This window comes from Penicillium psychrosexuale (genome assembly GCF_028828465.1).
Source record: "Penicillium psychrosexuale strain IBT 29551 chromosome Unknown utg000004l, whole genome shotgun sequence".
NCBI lineage: Eukaryota > Fungi > Ascomycota > Eurotiomycetes > Eurotiales > Aspergillaceae > Penicillium > Penicillium psychrosexuale.
The window spans coordinates 2,173,541-2,195,463 of NW_026643189.1; the positions used below are offsets into that span (position 1 = coordinate 2,173,541).

At 50.3% G+C, this 21,923-nt stretch overlaps 13 protein-coding genes across 13 annotated transcripts; 6 read left to right on the forward strand and 7 right to left on the reverse strand.

Annotated features, from left to right (window-relative positions):
* Nucleotides 1-16: 16 nt before the first annotated feature.
* On the forward strand, nt 17-1,154 carry N7518_006638 (hydroxyacyl-thioester dehydratase HTD2; the record flags this gene model as incomplete). The annotated part of the gene is made up of 2 exons (XM_057187565.1): nt 17-615; nt 674-1,154. The coding sequence occupies 2 exons, from the start codon at nt 17-19 to the stop codon at nt 1,152-1,154; spliced, it is 1,080 nt and encodes a 359-aa protein (XP_057039268.1).
* A 497-nt stretch (nt 1,155-1,651) lies between these two features.
* Nucleotides 1,652-3,860, forward strand: N7518_006639 (putative C6 transcription factor; the record flags this gene model as incomplete). The annotated part of the gene is made up of 5 exons (XM_057187566.1): nt 1,652-1,843; nt 1,909-2,119; nt 2,173-3,444; nt 3,496-3,665; nt 3,717-3,860. The coding sequence occupies 5 exons, from the start codon at nt 1,652-1,654 to the stop codon at nt 3,858-3,860; spliced, it is 1,989 nt and encodes a 662-aa protein (XP_057039269.1).
* A 247-nt stretch (nt 3,861-4,107) lies between these two features.
* N7518_006640 (ubiquinone-binding COQ10-like protein) lies at nt 4,108-4,902 on the forward strand (the record flags this gene model as incomplete). Its single annotated transcript, XM_057187567.1, has 1 exon — nt 4,108-4,902. One exon carries the CDS (start codon nt 4,108-4,110, stop codon nt 4,900-4,902), a length of 795 nt encoding a protein of 264 aa, XP_057039270.1.
* Nucleotides 4,903-5,172: 270 nt separating this feature from the next.
* sod4 (mitochondrial 37S ribosomal protein mS42) lies at nt 5,173-6,300 on the reverse strand (the record flags this gene model as incomplete). The annotated part of the gene is made up of 4 exons (XM_057187568.1): nt 5,173-5,703; nt 5,766-5,890; nt 6,004-6,184; nt 6,241-6,300. 4 exons carry the CDS (start codon nt 6,298-6,300, stop codon nt 5,173-5,175), a joined length of 897 nt encoding a protein of 298 aa, XP_057039271.1.
* Nucleotides 6,301-6,917: 617 nt separating this feature from the next.
* On the forward strand, nt 6,918-8,186 carry N7518_006642 (uncharacterized protein; the record flags this gene model as incomplete). Its single annotated transcript, XM_057187569.1, has 1 exon — nt 6,918-8,186. One exon carries the CDS (start codon nt 6,918-6,920, stop codon nt 8,184-8,186), a length of 1,269 nt encoding a protein of 422 aa, XP_057039272.1.
* Nucleotides 8,187-8,485: 299 nt separating this feature from the next.
* PIG-S (GPI-anchored transamidase GPI17) lies at nt 8,486-10,247 on the reverse strand (the record flags this gene model as incomplete). Its single annotated transcript, XM_057187570.1, has 4 exons — nt 8,486-9,292; nt 9,367-9,626; nt 9,689-9,947; nt 10,011-10,247. The coding sequence occupies 4 exons, from the start codon at nt 10,245-10,247 to the stop codon at nt 8,486-8,488; spliced, it is 1,563 nt and encodes a 520-aa protein (XP_057039273.1).
* Nucleotides 10,248-10,664: 417 nt separating this feature from the next.
* N7518_006644 (uncharacterized protein) lies at nt 10,665-11,442 on the reverse strand (the record flags this gene model as incomplete). Its single annotated transcript, XM_057187571.1, has 3 exons — nt 10,665-10,706; nt 10,772-11,015; nt 11,087-11,442. The coding sequence occupies 3 exons, from the start codon at nt 11,440-11,442 to the stop codon at nt 10,665-10,667; spliced, it is 642 nt and encodes a 213-aa protein (XP_057039274.1).
* A 363-nt stretch (nt 11,443-11,805) lies between these two features.
* Nucleotides 11,806-13,371, forward strand: N7518_006645 (hemolysin III family protein; the record flags this gene model as incomplete). The annotated part of the gene is made up of 2 exons (XM_057187572.1): nt 11,806-11,982; nt 12,046-13,371. 2 exons carry the CDS (start codon nt 11,806-11,808, stop codon nt 13,369-13,371), a joined length of 1,503 nt encoding a protein of 500 aa, XP_057039275.1.
* Nucleotides 13,372-14,407: 1,036 nt separating this feature from the next.
* N7518_006646 (tRNA(Thr) (cytosine(32)-N(3))-methyltransferase) lies at nt 14,408-15,574 on the reverse strand (the record flags this gene model as incomplete). The annotated part of the gene is made up of 1 exon (XM_057187573.1): nt 14,408-15,574. The coding sequence occupies one exon, from the start codon at nt 15,572-15,574 to the stop codon at nt 14,408-14,410; it is 1,167 nt and encodes a 388-aa protein (XP_057039276.1).
* A 1,135-nt stretch (nt 15,575-16,709) lies between these two features.
* On the forward strand, nt 16,710-17,360 carry N7518_006647 (uncharacterized protein; the record flags this gene model as incomplete). Its single annotated transcript, XM_057187574.1, has 1 exon — nt 16,710-17,360. The coding sequence occupies one exon, from the start codon at nt 16,710-16,712 to the stop codon at nt 17,358-17,360; it is 651 nt and encodes a 216-aa protein (XP_057039277.1).
* A 562-nt stretch (nt 17,361-17,922) lies between these two features.
* On the reverse strand, nt 17,923-19,059 carry N7518_006648 (uncharacterized protein; the record flags this gene model as incomplete). Its single annotated transcript, XM_057187575.1, has 2 exons — nt 17,923-18,747; nt 18,847-19,059. The coding sequence occupies 2 exons, from the start codon at nt 19,057-19,059 to the stop codon at nt 17,923-17,925; spliced, it is 1,038 nt and encodes a 345-aa protein (XP_057039278.1).
* A 906-nt stretch (nt 19,060-19,965) lies between these two features.
* On the reverse strand, nt 19,966-20,745 carry N7518_006649 (NudC domain-containing protein; the record flags this gene model as incomplete). Its single annotated transcript, XM_057187576.1, has 3 exons — nt 19,966-19,997; nt 20,074-20,395; nt 20,500-20,745. 3 exons carry the CDS (start codon nt 20,743-20,745, stop codon nt 19,966-19,968), a joined length of 600 nt encoding a protein of 199 aa, XP_057039279.1.
* Nucleotides 20,746-21,070: 325 nt separating this feature from the next.
* On the reverse strand, nt 21,071-21,569 carry N7518_006650 (uncharacterized protein; the record flags this gene model as incomplete). Its single annotated transcript, XM_057187577.1, has 3 exons — nt 21,071-21,195; nt 21,243-21,463; nt 21,523-21,569. 3 exons carry the CDS (start codon nt 21,567-21,569, stop codon nt 21,071-21,073), a joined length of 393 nt encoding a protein of 130 aa, XP_057039280.1.
* Nucleotides 21,570-21,923: the final 354 nt, after the last annotated feature.

Below are 21,923 nucleotides of genomic sequence, written 5' to 3' on the forward strand. Positions count from 1 at the left end.
CTCTCCTCAACCCATCATGTCTTCAAATTTGTCCTTACTCACACACCTTCGCCCCCGCGTACTGGCGCGAACCCGACCAGGCGCAATACGCAGTTTCACCATCTCTCAGCGTCTCCGCTCAGATGCTTCCTCGGTAGCCTCGGCCTTCTTGTCGCGCTTCCAATCCCTAGGGCCACAAACCCGCTCGCAAACGATAGATGCAAACCAGCTCCAGCTTCTCACGCTCACCCTCAATCGCCCGACTCTCTTCCCCGGTGCCCCCTCCCTATCCAATGGCGCTCCCGCCCCGCAATCCGCAGTACCTGTGCCGCCGGGCTATCACCTCGCGTATTTCACACCCGCGTTCCTGGAAAGTGAACTTGGGGCGGATGGAACCGATGTGTCGTATAATCCCGACGTGCCTTTCACGCGGCGCATGTGGGCCGGCGGCGAGGTGCTGTGGCCCCGTGTGGATGGGAAACCCAATCTGTTACGGGTAGGACAGCAGGTGCAGGAGACAACACGGGTACTTAGTGCGGAGGCCAAGGTTGTAAAAAAGACCGGCGAGGACATGATTGTTGTTGGAGTCGAGAAAGAATTCGCCAACGAGCACGGCGTGTCAATTATTGACCGACGGTCCGGCTTCCCTGCTCAAATCTCGCAGTCCAAAGTACTGACAACATCATTCACATAGCAATTGGGTGTTCCGCAAAGCTCTACCTGTTCCATCTGCGTCAACGCCATCCAGCCCCCCTCCGTCCCCAACGTCCCATATTGTGACCCCAAATCCTACCTCGTTCGCCATTTCCACCGAGGGCAACGTCCATACGCGAACACTGGTGCAAACACCGGTGTCGCTTTTCCGCTTCTCTGCTCTGACTTTCAACCCCCATAAGATCCACTACTCACTGCCCTGGGCGCGGGATGTAGAAGGACACAAGGATATTGTAGTACATGGTCCGTTGAATCTGATCTGCATTCTTGATCTCTGGCGTGACACTCGCCAGAATGCCACCGATTCTACCTTGGTTGTTCCTGAGCGCATCTCTTACCGGGCAACGAGTCCATTATATGCCGGGGATGAGTATCGGATTGTGCTTGAGGACGGCGAGGGAACAAAGGTGCAGATTATTGGGCCTGGGGGAGTAGTGGCCTTGAAGGCTGAGATCCATTAAATATGAAACGCACAAATAAACCAGGTATCTGGGCTATTCCTGATAGAATCGAAGGACAAAAAGCTCTGGGGCGTGTAGATCCCCCCACGGGCTAGCGAATCCACTTATTTTTCCCTTTTTTTCTACCTGGATGTTCGTATTTCCTCATTTGCTGATCGCAATAACCATTAAACAATAATGAACGAACCATCGGACCCTGGCGCAGAGACATCCGCCCCCAAAAAGCGAACACGGGTGCAATTTTCGTGCACGGCGTGCAGGTACCGAAAGTAAGCTCAAGTTCAACGCATGACGTGCATACAACATACCTATATCTGCAGATATTGATCTACTACAGATTGAAATGCTGCCGCAACCACCCTTGTAATAATTGCAAGAAACGAGGCGAAGCCACATCATGTACCTATGTCGGGCGCGGACCACGAGCCAAAGCCCAGCATGGGCGCTCGAGCCCGACTCTGGTCCAGGACCGCCTGCACCATCTCGAGAATCTAGTGATGTCTCTAGCACAGAAGCACAGGTCTGATCTCAATATTGATTCCAATCCGGTGCAATCGGAGAATCGGGATGCTGGCGCGATGGGCTTACTTGGCGCTGCGTTGACTCCGGTTGACACGGGCACGCTGGTCGTCAAAAATGAGGGAACTAGTTATATTGACAGTGCAAATTGGCGCGCTATTCTGGAAGAGGTCCGTATTATCTGGTTATTGCTGTGCGTTGAAATGATTGTGTTGACAGGTTCTCAAATTTGAAGATTAATGATGTCAAAGAGTGCATAGATGAGGACGGAGAATATTCCAACGATGAAGGCGTCGAGAGTGACCCTTATGATGCATCGTCACCGGTCCTACTGCTTGGCAATAGTCGTCCGGTGAGCAAAGAGGAGATGCTTATGGACATCCCTCCACGGTCAATAGCCGACCGCTTGGTCTCTCGGTTCCTCAAGACATCTGAACCGGCACGAGGTATGAGATTCCTCAAGGAAAACAACAAGCACCGAGTACTGATAAGCAAGCAGTGGTTATCCATGTCCCCACGTACCAGAAAGAGTACGAGGAGTTCTGGCTACACCCAGCAGATAAATCATTCACTTGGATTTCCCTCTTATACTCGATCATGGCTTTGTCCGTCTCTCTACATCAGCGAGGCTCAGAGCCGTCACCTTCTACCATGGATGACTCTATCACTTCATGGGCCATATTCCGGAAAAGGTCATCGCAGTGTCTTATCCAAGCAAACTACATCACCCCAGGGCGATACAAAGGAGAAGCACTATTACTCTACTCACTCACCGAGTTCTACCGCACCCGAGATGCGCAGATTGGAATGTCCTATTTGCTTGGGATTACTATTCGCCTGGCTATGCGCATGGGCTATCATCGTGATCCGCGTCATTACCCAATGTTATCTGCCATGGATGGGGAAATGCGCCGGCGTCTCTGGGCCCTGCTCGTTCAGCTTGACACCATAGTCTCATTCCAAGTCGGTGTCCCTCGAACAATCCAGCCTTGGCAATATGACACAGAGTTACCTTCTAACTTGTGGGACACGGACTTCGATGAGAGTTCCGTTCAATTGCCACCCGGGAGGCCAGATAGTGAAGGAACAGATTGCTCGTACATGAGGGCCAAGTCTCACGTTATGAGTGTCTTTGGTCAAATAACAGACCTGGCATTCTCTCAAGAGCGCTCATCCTACGATGAGATCTTGGAAATTGACCGTCGTTTGGAGACTGCGCATGATATGATACCCTCGTTCTTGAAAGTTCGACCAATGACGCAGTGTATCGCAGACCCAGCAGAATTGACCACGCGGCGCTTCGCCTTGGAGCTCTTGTATCAAATAGCACGTCTTGTCCTACATCGCCGCTATATCGCTGAAACCAATACCAAATTTGCTTACTCGCGATCAATCTGCCTGGCCGCAGCTCGGCAAGTGCTTCAATACAACACAGAGATCTGGACCGAGTTCATGCCCGGCGGTCAGTTGCACGCAGCGCGATACTTCCTCAACTCCCTCCAAAATTCCTTTATACTCTCGGCAATGATTCTTTGCCTCGAGATGTCCCAGGATGCAGATCGTGGTGATGCTTCACGCCTCGGACCTCGAGAGCGAGCAGACTTCTTGCTTCTTCTGGAAAGTACCCATCGCATATTCATGGAATCCCGTCACCGGTCTGTCGACACACAGCGAGCAGTGAATGCTTTGACTATCATGCTCAAACGGGTGAAGAAAGGTGACTCTCAATCTTCCAGTTCGACTGCTGGGCAATCAATGGCGCCCATGGATAGTAAGTATTACTTTTTTCTTCTCGCAATATCATGCTGACCATATTACCCAGATGATATCTTAACCCAATCCACCAGTGCATCAGTCTTTGATCAACAATACTCAACATACACATCCAATATTAGCGAATTGCAGTCCGCAATACCCAACCCCGGCCAGACGGCATATAACTCCCTGGGGGTCATTGAAGACATGCTTGATATACCCGCTCAACTCGACTGGGTAAGATCCCAGCCATGCTTAACATAACTATAACTAATTCTCTATTTCCAGAACCTGTACGACAGTCACATCTCAGGAGTCGAAATGGCCACCAATAACGACATTTGGTACTCTGGTGGTCCAGCAATTCCGTATGATTTCGGCGCTTATCCTCCTGGGTCATCGTCGATAGATCATGAGAGCTATCAACAATGAGAATGTGAAATATACAAGACCATGTCGAATACATATCTCGTAAGGCCATTATATTTTCAATTAAAAGGAAGGTCTACAGAGTATAAAATCGAACCAAATCCATAGTATGTACGGAGTATGCATCCACTGATCCTGCCGAGGCGGCTGCAGATCCCGCTCCGCGGAACCGGAGCTTTTTTTGGTCTACCAGGAACCACTACACTCCAAGCACCAAGCCGTATAGATCTTTTTTATATCACCCTCCTAAATGCAACCCTTCCGCACCTCGCGACTTCTAAGTCGCGCAACTCTACCCTCCCAACGCCAGAATGTGTGCGCAGTCCCCCACCAACTCAAGGCAAGCACGAGGACAATAAGCACAACACAACGGCCAAGTCTGCGCCGACCTCTACTCCCAAGCAATGGCACCAAAACCACCACACGAGCATTTGGTCTGCCCGACCTATCCTCCTTCCTCCCCAACAGCAACAATAACCAATCTCCACACCGCGTCCTAACCGCCACCCGCAACCTCCCCTACAACCCAACCCTGCTATACAAAGTGATCTCCTCGGTCGAATCCTACAGCCAATTCCTTCCATTCCTCACCACCTCGACCGTGACAGCGCGCGATCCGGAAACGGGATACCCAACACAAGCGTTCCTGACCGTCGGCTACGGCCCGCTCAGCGAGACGTTCACGTCGCGCGTGATCTGCGACGTCGAGAAGCTGACGGTGGAAGCTAAGAGCGGAGCCAAGTGTGGCCAAGAGGGACAGGGTGCCCAGGCTAGTAAGGGCTCTTCTTCGTCCGGGCTAAGCGGGTTCTTTCCCGGTGCGAATGAGGGCCTTTTCGAGTACCTGACTACGAGGTGGGAGCTGGTGCCGGTTTCGCCTGCTGGGGCGCAGGGTGGGCCGTTGACTAAGGTCAATTTGGAAGTGCGGTTTGAGTTTCGTTCGCAGATGCATGCTACTCTTATGAGTGCTGTTGAGGGGCAGATGGCTGGGGTTATGATTGAGGCTTTTGAGAAGCGGATGCGGGAGGTTGAGGGTAAAGGGCAGTGAAGTGTCAATTGTAGATTGGATTGTATATTAGTGGAGTTTTCGTATTCGGGCATAAATTGCATCACACTACATATGACTACTTGTTAGACTTGCATCTCTTCGACTCTTGACAGCGGAAGGGAAATAGAGAGCATCACCAATTTGATTCTATTGGATGGATCGCTGTACATGCTCAATCAGAAGCCTGTGAGAATGAGCAATGAGACCAAAAAAAAATAAAACATGATAGTATATAATACAGATTATCCAAACACAGAAATGATTTTCAACTTAAAGCATGCTCATACTCCGATGACGGTTGATGGAGTTGCGTGAGTTCTTCATCGAGCCGACAGCATTGTAGTTATCGAAGACCACATCCCAGTTAATCCGATCCCACCAGCGCTCGAGGTACTCGTCCTTTCCGGCAATACCGTAGTCCATCATCCACGCGTGCTCCCACGTGTTAACACAGAGAATAGGCTGCACGTCGACGGCACCGGGAGCGAGGCTCTTCTGGTTCTGGGCGTGGGCTCCCATAGAACCGGCGAACTGGTTGCCCAGCTGTGTCTCCGGGGTGTGGGTGGCCATGTCGACGGGCTGCCGCCGGGAGTGGGCGGCCGGGTAGGGCGAGCCGGCGCTGTAGGTGCAGAAGATGTGCATCATGCCTTCGCGCTCGAGGTTCTTGGCGAGCCACACGAATCCGGGGCCGAACATTGAGCTTGCTGTGGCCAAGAAATCCAACTTCAGGGACTCGACGGAGGAGCAGGTGTCGACGATGTCCTTGGCGAACTTTTCGGGGACGCTGGTGGCTGTGGGGGACTATATTTGGCAGGCTGGTCAGGATTGAATATATATATGAAGGGACTTATATAGCTACTCACCAGGCAGTTGAAGAAAAAGTGGTTGTTGTGGGCCATTGAAGCATAGTTGAACACCGAGGCCATCTCCGGACGCTTGGAGTATTTGACCAGCAATTCTCCTGGTTTGGCATCTGCGTCGACGGTATCTATTGAATTCGAATGTTAAATTGGTCTCTCCGTGTGCAATATCGCTCAATTATCGAATTGGGGCCGAATTGGATCAATCAATCTTTCCACAGGGCCGGAGTGTCGGGCTCACCTTGTGTCAACAGGTTGAGTTTGTTAACGAGAAGACTCTGGTATTGGGTCCATGAGAAGTCAAACGCCTCAGGCGACAGGAACTCCGGAACACCATTCTCCTTATAGTAGGCGTCGTGCTGCAATTGGGGAATGCGATGGATAGCCCGAGTCTGGAAGCGTGAGAAGGCGGAGGTAGGTTTCTGGATAAAACGCGGTCAGTCAAGACGGATTAAGCGGCGGAGGAAGTAAGTCTCACTGGAGAGAAAGAGGAGGCTGCGCGCAAAGCGCTTTGCGGCCGGGCGAATCGGTTGAACATGACGAGCGGCACTGTGAATGGTCGGGTTAATCATACAGAGCTTCGCTGTCGAAGAATTTCCCTCCCGACGTTCTGCCCGATCGGGATTAGTGTGGTTATGTAAGACCCCTGGCCCAACAACCAATCACATCGTCTACATCTACTTCATCTCTCTAAGCGCCTTGAACTATTCTGCACCCTTGGCCTTCGTCCAATCCTCGTTCTGCAATCCCCTAATCCGATGTGGCACTGTAACAAAGATTAGGCTTAGCGCCCATAATTTGCCATTTTAATCATGCCGCTCGCCCTGAAACAGCCCGGGTGCTATTTTAGGACTGCGGCGCTTGCAAGGACTCTTGTCTACAGGATGGCAATGCTCAGATTCCTTTCAATAGTGATATATCCTGGCTTTTTGACTGATTTTTGTTTCAGACGGAAGTCAATGCCTTTGTCTGTTAGCTATTGCCAATCTTTCTCTGTCAAAGTTCCTTCTGTTGGTCTATCTACTTACAACTTGGCTTGCGTTATACGTGAAGATTCTGTCAAGAACGCTATCAGTCTATATCTTTCGGCGTAACTCCTCTGGATTTGACCGTCAGATACTTTTGTTCTTCTCGACTTACATACTCATCACCAGTATGACGAGGTCACGGCCATCCGTCTTGCTGCTCTTCACTCTTATGGCAAGCATCCGACCAGGACTAGCATATAGCTCTTTCGGTCTTCTCTCAAGAAGCTCAGACGCTTGTCCTTCCTCATTTGCTCGCTGCGGCGGTACGAAACTCCCAAATGATTTCTGCTGTCCTTCAGACTCCACCTGCATCAGTCTAGACCAAGGCAGCTCCTCCATCTGTTGTCCCGCCGGTAAAGATTGTGACTACATCTCGCCGATTACATGTGATGTACAGCTGCAGAATGTTACTATCTACCCGGAGAGTGTCATCAAGACAACTCGTCTGGGCGATAGCCTTCCCAAATGCGGCGATGCGTGCTGCCCGTTTGGCTACACCTGCCAGGGGTACAACACTTGTTCCCTGAACCAAAAAACCTCCACAACTGCAACAGAAGCTTTATCCAGCTCCTCTATCACTACAACATCATCATCTGTTTCTAGCTCCTCTACCAACACAGACTCCTCATCGACAACGGCTATAACCTCAACAATCTCCCAAGCAACTATCACACCCGTGCCATCTCCCTCATCCGAAAAGTCCACAAACTCCACTACATGCCCAGCACTATCAACCTCGTGTCCCTCCTTCCCAGCTGGAGCTCTAGCAGCGGGCTTCTTCCCTGGTGCGGTCCTCGGTGCTGTTGCCGCCCTCTTAATAACTTTCTGTTTCCGCCGTGCCCGAAAAGACGAATGTGAAATACAAGAAGGCAAAAATGGGCCTAATTGGTCCCAACGTTCTTCTTCCGGGGCAAGATTGTGCATATCAAACCCCATACCCCAAGACGATACCTCGTACCGCACAGACTTCCTCCGATGCCCACCGCGAGCCAAGCGCTCTTCAATAGGAGGACGTTCCACTCGCACTGTGATCCACCGCACTGGCAGCAGAGTGCGGAGTCTATTCTCCGGTTATCCAAGACAAACCGCTCGACTAGACAAGGATGTGCCGCCTATCCCTATGCCAAACCCTATGCATCCGGCTCCGTTTACTCCGCCACGACAGCGTCAGCCGAGCACGGAAAGCATCACGGTGTATTCACCGCCTGAATCGTGGCTTTCGCAATCTCGCACTTTGTTGGGACCAAGTCCATACCCTGGTGATACCGCTAGGCCAGATACCCTGTTTAGCGACCTGATGCGGGTTGTTAGGTCTCCTCATGATGGCAAGGGAAAGCCACCTTATCCGACTAATGATAATTCTCGGGAAAATCCGTTCAGAGATCCTGTGCGTTGATAATTGAGGGATGTGAAGCCTACGGGGTTGGATTGAACCGTGCGCTCAGTCATCTTAGATATTTGGTTGTTCTGGCATATTGATTGTGTGCCACGATATCCATATTGTATTGTTTTCCACTTTGTTTCGAGGTACCTGATTAATTCTCCATCTAATTCAAATATAGTGCACCGCTTTATGTGCATGGTCAATATCTATCTACGAACAGTAACTCAAGACCCTGGGTAGATATATCCTCAAAAGGAAAAATAGTTCAATGGGTGTATATAACTCCTAGAATACATAAATTTCGTATTACTCTACGATGCTGCCCCGTTCGCCTTGCGTCGAGCCGCAATTCTCTTGAGCTCTTTGAGCAACCCAACAACAAGAGGGACACCAATTGGTCCCAGAAGGGGTAGATAGACAGCCACCTTGTGCTCATCAGGGAAATAGACCTGGCCCACCATACTCTTTTCGAAGAAGCTGCGCTCAGCTTCTGTCTCTGCGACTCGGGCGCTGGCAAGTGCAGCGCCGAAGCGACCCTCTCGCAAGTGGACACAGGAGGCACTCAAATGAGAGAGAGTGGTGGAGACCGACGTAGCCACGGTTGCCGGGATAGGGATGGAGGGTAAAGACTTAGTAAGACGGGCAAGCGAGCCCATTGTTGATGAGGCGGAGAGCAACAAGCTGGCCGCGCGGATGCGGATAGATGTCTGAAGACGGAGTGGAAGAGAGGCAGGGGTGCTTGGAGTGCCGAGGAGGGTCAGGAGTTGATGAGAGAAGGTCATGAATGCAGGACCTAAAGAGTCCAGGGAGAGGTGGGAAGGATTAGACGGGGCACTCTGCTCGCCGGTGTTGGAAAGCGGCGGGTTAAGGAGGAAAACTCCGCCCCATTGGGGTACTATCCAACTAGAAGCACGGTTCTCCTTGACAATGAGTGGAGACTGCGAAGGGTCTGGGACATAGAGAATGAAATTGATCGTCGGGCCATTGCCAATGCTCGGGTTCAGTGGCCACTCGGCAGCATTGACGAAGGCACTTAGACCTTCTTTCTTCAACGTCCATGCAGCCTCGGATTCATCATACTCGGGCTTCGGCGCGGTGGGTGCAAAGTTCGCATAGAGCTGTACTTGCGTGTCGACAGTGAAATTGCTGATAGGAGACAATGCCTGTAGGAGGGGGAGACATATTCTTTCACCGTAGCCTCAATGTCCCACGAGGACGGTTCAGATCCGGGGGTAAACAGTGAAAAGGAGAGATGGTAGGTTTCAGCATATTTCATCGATCGGCGCAGTCTTCGGTCGATATCTTCGGCGAGTTGTGGTGAGGTCGAGTCAAGCCCAGCGGTATTTCCAGACAAGATGTGCGCTATAGTAGCTTTTTCCTCGCCATACAATTGCTGAAGCTCCGCCGCAATGAACGTGGAAAGGGGGAGTTGGAGGAGGAAGGTACGGGGACCTGGCTCGGTGGGTAGAAGATATCGAGCTGTGTCGCAGCTGCATGAAGCTCCGACCAAGGACCTGCTAGGCCATCCTGGGGCAGTAATCGGACGGTCAGTGCCGTATCCGCCGTCTCTTTCGCAGGATATTCCAGGTTGTCTTCGCCGTTATGAACTGCCGTCGTGCTGCCGTTGGTCAACTTAAGCCGAAGGTGATGAGCTGCGAACTCGTTGAGGTCATCGAGAGTATGCTGCGTCGTGCGGAGAAGGTGCTGGGCTTCGAAAGATTGCATCGAAGGTGTCGCGAGGTGAATATCCAATGGAAAGACTGGACGGCATGCCTGTCCAAACCATTATTAGCATCTACCAAATCCCTAAAGCAAAGGCGATGCCGCAAGCCGTACCTTGCCATCAGCCCAATCCACCATCTCCTCGATGGGGAGAGACGCCCGGTAGATTGATGTTGTCTTCCACCATATTGGAAATCCGAGGAATATAATTACGGCCCAAAAGGCAGCTATCACTCGAAATCGCGTTTGAAGGGCGGCCGGGGTTTCTGGGGGCGGAGCGCGCTTGACGCTGGGTTGGTCGCATTGAGAGGCCGCCTGAGGAGACTCCTGGTCTCCTGTTTTGGTCGTCATGGTCGGGACATGCTTTGTGCTCAATTCGGAGCAACAAAGGAGGAAGTGTTATCAAGTCGATTGTTGATTGAGGGAGTTGATGGGCGGGCGGAGAAGCCAAGGACTACCTAGGTGGCCGCATGGAGCAACAAGCAACCGTCAACTATTCCATACGACATATTTTTTTGATCTGCACTGATTTTCATGATCTCTTAATTAATTGATTTGGGGGTGCTATCTCTGCACTCAATGGCTCAAAGCAATTCGCATCCAATCTAGCCGTTTTTTAAAGAGAGTCCCAAATCGGGTCTAGGATGCCATCATCGACTCCGAGTGCTCTTAAATCACAAAAAAACAAGGGTATATTGACAAGTAACGCCGATCCGATGTAGCAGTCGAGAGGCCAGGCCTCCACCGCTGTACCTCCACATGCAATGTCTAGTATTCCTTCTCGAAGATCTTTTGAATCGGCTTAGCAGCCTAAATGTCACAAAACTTATTAGCAAACTCATCGATAGCAGACTTGGACAAGCGGAATAACATACATCAATGAACTTTTCGAGATCTTGGTCGAGGTTGGCAAGGTCATTCTTCCTTTTCTTGTTCTCTGCGATCAAGCCCTGCTTGCGCTTCAAAAGCTCCTGCCGCGCTTGCTCCAGCTTCTCTCGTTCAACATGCTCGTGTTCGATGCGAGCAATCATGAGGTCATGTTCGCTGGAATTGCGATGTTCGGGATGAAGCTCCAAGAATTCTTCGACCGGGATCAAGGGGAGGGAGAGGTATTTGTGACTACAGCAAATATGTCAGTTTTTCGCCACAGTAAGATGAGATGCTATGAGTGGGAAATCAGATCCACGTACTCATATGCCTCGCAAGCCGCAATCTCGCCTGTCAGATGCCTCTGTTCATAGTACAAGTTCTGGAGCTGAAGATGTAGCCGATCGATTTCTTGTCGAGCCTCCGCAGTTGATTGCTTGGTGTCGCGCACCCGAAAAATGGCATCCCGATTCTGCCCGCGAAGTTGGGCCAGCAGTGCGAAGAGGAGTTTCTGTTGTTTAGATGCGGCTAAAGATAATTCTCGGAGCTTGGCGGCATCGTTGGGCTGGGTCTCGGGGTTCAGGATGGTGAGAAGATGCTGACACTGCACCAGAGTCTCAGCGCTAGTCTGAAGCACCGGCAAGAGCGACTCATCGGCGACGATTTCACTGATAGCCATATTGTGGAAATGGGATGAATCGGTGGCGAGAGATGTTGCGGGAGAGGCGGGATCAATCAGGATGTTCGGGGCCGCAGTGTGCCTCGAGGACTTAGTGTGGTTGGGAACTTGGCCCTTTTCCCCCCCAGCGCTCGGTTTTACCATCTTACATTCCCCCTCCTTTTTTTTGTACTTTCTAGTTCCTCTATATGCCCCTCATTCCTTGTCAACTAAATAAGCTCGTTTCAACCCGAGGTTGTGTCTTGGGTTCTTCTCCGGTCTCCCGGTACTTCTCCGCTACCCTTGCCTCTCAACGCTTATCGCCCATCCCACTCCGTATGGCCTTCGACTGAGGCTGAACAGTTGAACTCTCAACTACACCCCATGGCTTGCGGCGCTTCTTCAATGACGGCGCAGTCTCCTGAAGTAGAGGCATTTGCCTCTGCCACTGCGACCCCCGATGAGAATACCGGTATGCTCCGTGATCGGCGCAGACATTCGTTCCATGCTTCTAGAAAACTCTCGTGCGACTATCAAGATGCAGATGCAGTATTTATCAGGGTATGTACATGCATTACTAGTGGAAAATATACCCGGGAAACAGTGTGTCTAATCAACTCCTAGGTCGAACTCTTCTTATCCGAACTGGAACGTCGGATGCACTGGATCGAGCAATACCGGAAATCCCACATGGTGCAAGTTGATGCCAGTCTGAAACGAGGCTATGCTACGCTGGAAGCCGTGAGAGATCAATGCTCCCTCGCCTCGGGAGAGTTGATGGGAAGTGGCAAAAAGCGGGCCAAGATTCTGGTCGAAACCCTCGAGGATGGATACAATGAAGCCCTGGTGACCAAGGAGACTCTGGAGCAAAAGGCGCAAGCCGGTGTGCGGTTAATGGAGTCATTCTTGGTCGAACTTGAGAGCAAAGTGCATGCTGTTCGCGATCGCGGCATCTACGGAACTATAGATGACGGGTGGAAAGCGGTCGATTCGGGCTTGGTTCACGCCCGAGAAATCGTTGACGAGGGTATGGAGCGTGCTCGCCATGCTCGTGATACTCTGCGAGATACTATTGAGGAAGCTATCCGGCTAGCCAAGGAGAAGCGATTGATTAACTACGATGAACTACCTCACCCATGGCGCGTCAACCCGCACATCCTCAATGGCTACCGATTCACCACTTCCAAGGTGGAATGTGTCTCGTCGATTTTCGCCTTCTCGAATGAAATGTTCAACATCTGGTCCCATGTGATCGGCCTCATCATCGTCCTAGCCATCGCCTTTTACTTCTACCCGCTTCACACCAATTTCCACTTGAGCTCCAAAGCCGACGTTACAATCGCTGCCGTCTTCTTCTTTGCTGCATGTAAATGTCTAGTCTGCAGCACTATTTGGCATACTATGAACAGCATTGCTTCGCAACCATTGATGGAACGATTCGCTTGTGTGGACTACACTGGAATCTCTATGCTCGTCGCTGCCTCGATTGTGACGACCGAGTACACTGCTTTCTATTGCGAGCCCTTCTCCCGGTGGGTATACATTCTTCTTACCATGTCATTCGGCATCGGTGGCATCATTCTACCTTGGCACCCAACCTTCAACCGCCACGATATGGCATGGGCCCGCGTAGGCTTCTACGTGACCCTTGCACTCACTGGTTTCTCGCCCATAGCGCAGCTTATTTATACCCGTGGCTTCTCATGGACCATGTATTTCTATGCACCAGTCATGAAGAGCATCATGGTGTATTTTATTGGTGCCTGTGTCTACGCTTCCAAAGTTCCTGAGCGCTGGAAGCCAGGTCTTTTCGATTATGTCGGTGGCAGTCACAATATCTGGCACCTGGCTGTCCTGGGTGGTATTTTCTTCCACTACCACGCCATGCAGGACTTGTTCGCAGGGGCCTTCCAACGAGCCCTGGGCGAGTGTCCGAATATGACGATGTGAAGATACGTCCAACCAACCTTTCTTTGCATTGTCCATTGCTCTTTGCCTTTTGCTCATGGACAAATATCATGTGGTACGTGGTTTCGCTTTTCAACATACAGCGATTGAACGTTTAGCAACGTTTAGGCTCACAGTTTGCTACGGGTCACAACTTGGTGTGGCCCTTTGCAATGAAAATTTTTATCTTTTGACGAGAGTTGTCACCGTTGATGCCCGTTTTGCCTGCATGGATGGTGTTTGTCTTGATTTTCTACTCTTCTTCTTAGAGCATTGGATTGTACATAACTCCGGTGTCTCTCTCCCTTTCGCACCGTTCGGTCTGTCTAGATACAGGGTGTGCACAAAGATTTTTGCTGTTTTTCGTGTACTTTTGAGATTCTTGCTGTACTTAGGAATCTACATATTGTAGACTGCCTTTGTCAATATCTGTAGAACGAACAAAGACTGATTTCGATATATTCTATGTTTCCTTTCGTAAATTATGTATCCCTATCATCAGCCGTGTCATCAATATATACGGGTTCGAAGTTATTCTTCCGAATCCTATTAAGGCATTACACGGCAGCCTCTCGGTACATATATGGTTTTATATGAAATAGAGGGTTATCCTCCTACATCGGAATTTTGATGGTTCTCTATATGGTAGGTTTTCTGGACTGTATTTGCAAATTAAGTGCCATGCTCTAATGTGTGTGTCGTACATTCATAACTCCATCATGAAGCCATTGCCCTATATACATAGCAACCCAAGCCATTTCCTCGCGGCCTTTCGAGGTGCTGTATCGGCTTTTCGCAATGGAAATGCCTCAACAGTATGGTGCTGATCTCGACACGATGGGGTTTGAGATACACCAGAAAGCACGGAGTTGAGTCCATGGCCGGAATCGCGAGATCAAGATTGGACGGTGGGAAAGACTATCACAATTATCTGTGACCCGTACTTGTCGGTAGACAATGAATTCACTGTCTTTGGGGAGGCTTTGGTGAATATTATAGCCATCTGAAATGACCATCGCAGAATTGGTGATTCAGAAGCTTATTGGGTGTTCTCGGTGACAGCCTTAGCCTCAGTCTCAGCTCCACCGCGCTTCCGGAAGTTGCCCTGCATCCAGCAGCGGTACATCTTTTGCTTGGTCCCACGGTTGACAATTAGTCGCCGATCCGCCCCCATGTTAAGGACCTCGAATGCTCCACTGTCCTTTGCCAGTTGTGTGGCCTCTGCAGATAGCTCCTCTGCGGGCTGAGGATCTTTCTTTTCCCCGGATGCTTCTTCGGTGGGGTTCTCATCACCAATAGGAATCTGCAATCCGCTTTCTGCGCTCCAGGTACTCCACATGTCGATGAGCTGGTCCTTATCGAAGAAGTAAACACGTGTGCCGTCACCTCGGATGTAGAAATTCTCGGCCATGTATCGGCCCTTCTTGAATCGCACTTGGGCGAGGTCGCCACGGCCGTAGTCGCGGAACAACACACGGCCACCGGGCTTCAGGAGACGGTAGATATTGCGGATAGCCTGGTCCCACTGGTTAGGGGCCAGGGCGGAGAAGATGAAGATTAGAATCACAACGTCGACTGAGGCTTCGGTCAGACCGGGCGGAAGAGAGTCGCCGTTCTCGTCAGGCACAGCGGTTGCGTCCCAGACATCAGCGGACATGTATTTCTCATTGTAGAGCTCGCTCTCGCGCATGACCTTCACGGCATACTTGGAATAATCACAGGCATGGACTCTCAGGTGTTCATTCTCATTGTTGGCCAGCAATGGGAAGGCGGTATTTCCGGCTCCTGCGCCAACCTCCAGCACAACCTGGTGACCCGCGTCCTTTTGTGTCACATCAGCGAGAATGGGGAATTCTTGGCGCAGCCACTTTCGATCCTTGAAGAAGTTGGCTGTGTTGTTCTTATAGAAAAGGTCCCACCACTTGGCGGGGTCTTGGTTGAACCGATTGCGATCAAAGTCCGACACACGTGTTTCGCGCTGTCTCGCATATTGGGTCTCGGCAAAAGCCTTAAACTCATCGTCTGGCTCGACGTGATCCCAAGCATTGAACTCAAAAACATCATCGCCCTTTTCAAGGTATCGTGAGCCGAATTGGAAGGGGTCGGTCCGTTTCAGGTTGTTGCTGGGATCGTGGGAACGATGAGGATCGACCTGAGGAGGCTCGACATTTTGTGTCACTTCTTGGATACTGGGATCGACGGTCATGACGTTGGTTGAGCCTTGTAGTTCTGATTGACTCGAGATTTGGAATTCGAGAAAAGAATATAATCACTCAAGCGATGGTCGAGAAGGCGGGGAGAACAAAAAAATTCCAGGCGGCGACGCGATTGGCGGGGTGCTTGGATCACATGATTGGATTTTGCCCAAATATTTTCTTGCCCCTCAACCCACATGACTATTCAACCAATAATATGCTCCCTATTGATACACCGCCTCATTTATTTTGGGGTACGTCGGATCTTATCGCCTATCGCTTATCGGTCTTTTACTTCCGTGGACGACATAAGATGCTTTACTGGGTATCAATACGTCTCATATATGCTAGAAGCTCGAATATCATTATGCTGGTACAAGCGCTCAAAAATTGTGATGGCTAGCTACCACTTAGGCTAGTAATGCAGAAAAACACTTGATGTATGAGACTGATCGTTCAGCAGATATCCTTCTTAGCTTGATGTTTTTTTGTCAACTCCTAATTGACTTCGTTGAGTCTCATTTGCTTTGGCTAGCTTCTCCCGAGGCAAGTCTGTTTCAGAGCCAATGGATGCTCAATAGTATCTCGGAAATAGTTGGAGCTTGCATATCACAATTCACCGATGCTGGCCGGTGCAACCTAGCGAAACCTAGCATTGTTTGACTTACCATGTTTGGTTCTAGGGTATTATTATGAGAGGTCCACCTTTCCTTACATTATGAGCCAACCCTTCATTGAAACAGCTGGAGGTGCTTTTGATATCCATGGACTGCCTCAGGCACCTATACTCTCTTATCAGCTAATCAGAGTTCCTTGGAATCTGGATGCCTGCGGGTGCCTCGTCCGGTCAGCTTTCTGGCCTTTCTTTCACCCCTCATTTCCTGCCTTTCTTTCTGTTTGAGCATGACTTTCTAGATTCATATTTGATTCATATTCTTCCTGTTTGCCGGTTCAGGTCTGGGGCTTATCGACGCAAGTGGGGTTCAGCCCACTATCGGCGTTTGAGGCTCAACAGTCGAACTGCTCATACGATAGTTCTTGTCCGGCGTTTCTTGCTACAGAACTCACGGGCCAACTTTCTCTCGCTATAGTCAAATCAATATTGGCTTTGACACGGTCAATTAGAAAACAGACACTCATTGAGTCATGTATTTCCTCTCGGCACTCTGCGGGTGCTCCACTCGAGACGAGAATCCCTCGCAGCCCCATTCCTCTTCAGAGGTGGTCGCCAAAAGACTCAGCCCCAACGGCATCCAGACAGGACGCTTTACACTCTCCGCTGAAGGCGAATTTATCCGCCCAGCGTCCCCAGCAACCCCAGCCGGGAGCCATGGGCACGGGCCCCCGCCTTCTGACTCGCAGGATGGAGGCTATTCTAGCGTGGTCCCTCTCCCGCAGTACTCAGCCCGTCCAATGAGCCTCCACGAGAAGACTTTGGAAGCCCATATGCGTGACCCATCTATTTCCTCCGAGTCTCAGAACTCCTGCCCCAACGATGAAAAGAACGATCATTACGATGGAGATCTCACCTCCGATAGTTCATCGGCCGTTTCCTTTCCCAGCAGCTACGGCAATACCTCCACTGCAACAAGAGATACTCCACCACCGCCATACTCTCCCCGTCAATCCGTAGTGCTGAGTCGCTCGCGGTCCATGTCCATCTCGTCTACTATGGCGGTCATCATTAATCCACCGCCCGCTGCCCGTATGACCGGTTCGCGGACTGGGCCTACATACTCTGAGGAGGATGATCAGTCCCTTCGTCGTCATCGGCGGGTCTCTTGGGAGAGCCGATGATAGACTCGTTTAATACATTCTGAAAGAACGTTTGCTTGCTGCCCTTTGCTTATTAGCTACCTGCTTAATATTTTCCACATCGCTCTTTTGGTCTAGGCGATCTGGAATCGTGACCTGGGATCGTTTGGGATCGTCCATTGTCGATTTACATTTATTTTGCACAACTGCTGCATTGCTTTCTTTCTCTGCTTATCATTTTTCTTTGGTACTGTTCTATTGCACATGACGCGACGACATCATTTATATGATATGACTGGGACTGGACTTGGTGCAAAAAGGGATTTCTTCTGGGATAGCCTCGGATATTTAATATTGATCTGCACATACTCACTTGTCATAGATGCAGGAGGACACTGTATCGAGATACTCGGTTACCGGTACTCACTCACATCCAGACATAGTGTTCCAATTACGATAAACCGAATACATTATACTATCTATTTCGTTAATCAAATGCTCCACATCTAGCTTGATTACTACTACCCTCGATAAAACACCAACCAACAAAAAGGGTATCACTGCAACGAATCCAAGATATAAACCAACTTCACTCAAACCGACATCAATTCAACTCAAGAACCCCAGCCCGTTCCTGCTCATGTCGAAGTAAATACCCACAACACGACGCCGGAAACTCCAACAACCTCAAAACCAACGGATCACAACTATCCTCCAAAAACATACAGATAGCCGTACACTCCGAGCGAACCCTCATCTCAACCCACCACTCCTCAACATAACACATAAGCCCCAACCACCAAGCCAACAAAACAAGCGCCGGCGCCTCCTTCCTAAGCAAACACCCATAGAACGGATTCTCCAGCCTCCCCATCCAAGTATTATAAACCTTAAAACTCTTCGTATTCCTCTCAAACGGCAACAACCCCATAAGCATGCGCAAAGGCCACAAACACGGATTCCCCTCGACAGTCGTATCCTCCGCAATCCCACAAAGATCCGCCAAATCCGGATCAAGACCCACACGCCCGGGACGCTTATCCTCGAAGTCCAGCGATGCATCCCGCGACTCCATGAATACAGTCCACCACATGCTCTGCGGGAGCCAGTGGCCCGTGCGCTCGAGGAGGTAGCGCATGCCGGCTTGGAGTCGGAGCCAGGTTAGTGCGGTTGGGTCGGTTGTGAAGACGAAGGAGGTGCGCGGGCTGAAGGTTTCTTGGTGGAAGGAGTGCATGCTGACTATCATGCAGGTGGAGTAGAGCTTGTCCATGTTGGCGCGGGTTATGGTTTTCGAGACTTCGGTCGAGTATTGGTTGATTGTTTGTTGCCAGTGGTAGGCTTCTGCTAGGCGGTAGTCTTTGTTGTCTGGGAGGAGGGTGCAGAGGTGGGTTGTTGCGGCTGCTATTATGGCGTGCATGAGGAAGGGGGTCTGGGGTTGGTTTGAGTGTTAGTTTGGGAGTTTTATTAGGTAGATTATAGCTGTGTTTTGTTGAGACATGGCTTTTAGATAGACTATGAATGGACTTACTTCGAAGGCAAGTTGGACCATTTTGCCCATTACGATTCGAACGGGTGTTTGGCTTTCGGTTGCAAAGGCTGGGGCTTTGTGGAAATGATGCAATGCTTCCACGGTGCGGGTTGATGCTGTGGCATCTGTGAGTGCTCTCGGCAGCTTGATACCGGTAGCAGAGGGCGGTTGCAGTAATTCATTCAGTTTGTCCGCGACCATCATTAGAGACATTGAAGAGGCTGGAGAATCAATCGAGATCAAGTCAGGGTTGGTCTTGATGAACTGGGAAATGATATTATTGGTCTTTTGAGGTTGAGGTCGGGCTGGCTGGCCCGAGTAGTCACACTCGCTGCCATGTTTTTGGCACCGGAGACAACGTGGTTTTGCTTCATCGCACTTGATCGGTCATTATCAGCAGACGGTTGATAATGGGGGCGTCCCAAATACCTTGACTCTTCGTTGCTTACAGTTCACACAGCCGGCACGGGATTTGCGATGAGACCTACGGGAATGATAGACCGGTTCAGATGGTTCGGACCCGCACGCTAGAGAATCCTTTGATTTGTAGTTTGGGATTCGAAAGACCATATTCTGTCCCTGCATGTGTCTAGACGAGCGTGGCCGGGGCAGGGGTTTAGATTGCGTGTCGTCCATCGTTTCTCAAAGTATAAATTTGACACGGGGAATATTTGCCGACGGTCTATTAAATCCGAAGTATATAGAAGACGATACGAACAAGCTGGTCTCAAGCGTGCGGGGAGTGTGTCCGTAGCCCTTCTCATCGAGATATGGTTACGATATAGCTCTGCGCCTGAGATGTCAGACTGGTGCAAGGCAACTAGCGATGCTCAAGTCTGTAGAACTGCGCCTTGTTCTAATCAGCCTGGCCACTTCATGTGTCCAAATAGAAGAGAAACTAGGTGGTGACGGAGAATACGAGGAGGCGAAAGAGAAGACTAGAACGGACGCTATCCCCGATTAGGCAATTCTCGTATTCGCAGAAACAATGAGAAGTTGACCAGAAACTGAATAAAAGACATCTACTTTTAGGAATATATTGACCCCATCAAGACTCGGAATTGGATTCGAGAAACGCCATGCAATTCATCACTCATCGAAGATTATCCAAGGGTGGGTTTAACCCATCTTGGCATTAGAGAAATCCATCTCTGCAAGCAGGTTAGCAACATATTGAAACGAAAGAACATCGCAGAAATTCGAGAGATTGAAGAGGAAACAACGTACCGGGATGCTCAGCCTGGAACTTCTTCAGCAAATCCATCTTCCGCTGTTCGTCACTGCTGGGACCACCCATCTCCTTCTGTCGCTGATCATACATCATCTTCTCGACCATGGCGCGAGTCTCGCCATCCAGATCGCCCAGACTGGAGTTCTCGGGCGTAATCTTGGTGACATCGATTTTGGGAGCAGTAGTCACAACATGAGGCCACCATTCGACCTTGTTCACCTTATCGAGATGAATGCTGATTTCCTTGCCGGGGAAGGTGGGGGTAGTCTCGAGGGTCCAAGAGGATTCGTCGACGCGGATGGCGTGGGGGAAGTCGCCCTGAACAGAAAAATGGGGGTAATTAGCTGACCGGTTTTTGGGTTGGATGTGTTGATTTAGAGTGTATGGTGTAATTCTCCGGGGGTGGGGAACAGTGGACATACCTCGATGAGGGGTTCTTGTCCCTTGATTGCGACGCGGAGTTTGTTCTTGGTCAACAGCACATCCAAGTCGCGGCCCTTGAAATTGGCGGGAATCGGTGCTGTCACATCCACATCACGAATCGTCTGTGTCCACTTGTAAGGGAGCTGGGCCTGTTCCGCATCCTCGCGGGCTTTGCGCTCTTTGTTCTCGCGTTCACGTTCGGCTAGGTCGGCGGGGGAGGGGTTTTGGTCGAGATCGGCAGACATGATGGCAGGTCAGAAAAAGCAAAGATAGAGTAAGGGGGGCTTTTTGATAGACGGTGTAACGGTGTACAAGGTAGGCACGGAGTATACGGAGTAATAATTCGTGTTCAGGTGAGGATGGAGGAGCAAAAGCCCAAAAAGGAAAGATGTGGAGACACTTGGCTTTTTTCCCGTTGGCGCTTTTGCCGCCAGCCCTAATCGCCTATGACTTTTGCGGAATACCTTCTACAATACACTTGTACTCGGTATCTGGGAATTTGTTTGACTGCATAATCTGAAACCGAAGTATATGTCAAGTGTCCTTTGTCCGATTTCCGTATTCAACATCTCAGGGCGCGGTCATTTGAGCCGGGATTGTGATGGTGCTCTCCAGAATGATATTATACTCCGGAGCAGGGAACGCGTATGACATCAGCGATCGATAAACCGCAGTAGCGTATTCCGCTACGAGTACTAATAAAGTCAGACCGGTTGACTCCACACCACTGTGATATGCATACCATAAAAGCGCGCAGCAGGGCGTAATGTCACAATAAACCACAAGGGTAATGTAAAGAAAAAGACCTGAGGCCCCAGCGGGAAGATGGCGTTGACCAACCGGTCGTTCAGACGGACATGGTGGCGCAGCCAGCCCAGGTGAAAAGTGATGAACGCAAGCAGTGCCCCGAGAAGCACACCGCTTAGAATCACGGTGGCATTGTGCGCGACGACATCGAGGGGTCTAGGGTCCGTTAGGAAATGTCTCCTGCCTCTTTGGGACCACCGACAAGCATGGCTTACAAGGATGGGTGGGCGACTTGATCGTTAGCGGCAGCCATGACATGCATCGGCTGAAAAGGGATCTGAGGGTGATTGGCAATGCAGTGGACAAAGTATATGTCGAACAAACCAATAAACCCCGGAGAGGCAAGTGCCACCCCCACTTGAGGCTCTCTCTTTCCTTTTTTATTTTATTTTACATCGCATGGAGTTGTGTAAGTGGAGAAATATAAGGAAAGTGTGTTCTCCTGCATGTTGCCTTGTATATTGCCTTCCAAGTAGTAAAGCGAATGACCGAAGCTTCAAGGTATAATAATGTACCCAAAAAAAACACCATCTGATCCCATCCATGCTCTCATCATCCGTAGAGAAAAAAAAAAAAGCACACAAAAAAGCAAACACCAGAAGCTCGGTTCCCAATA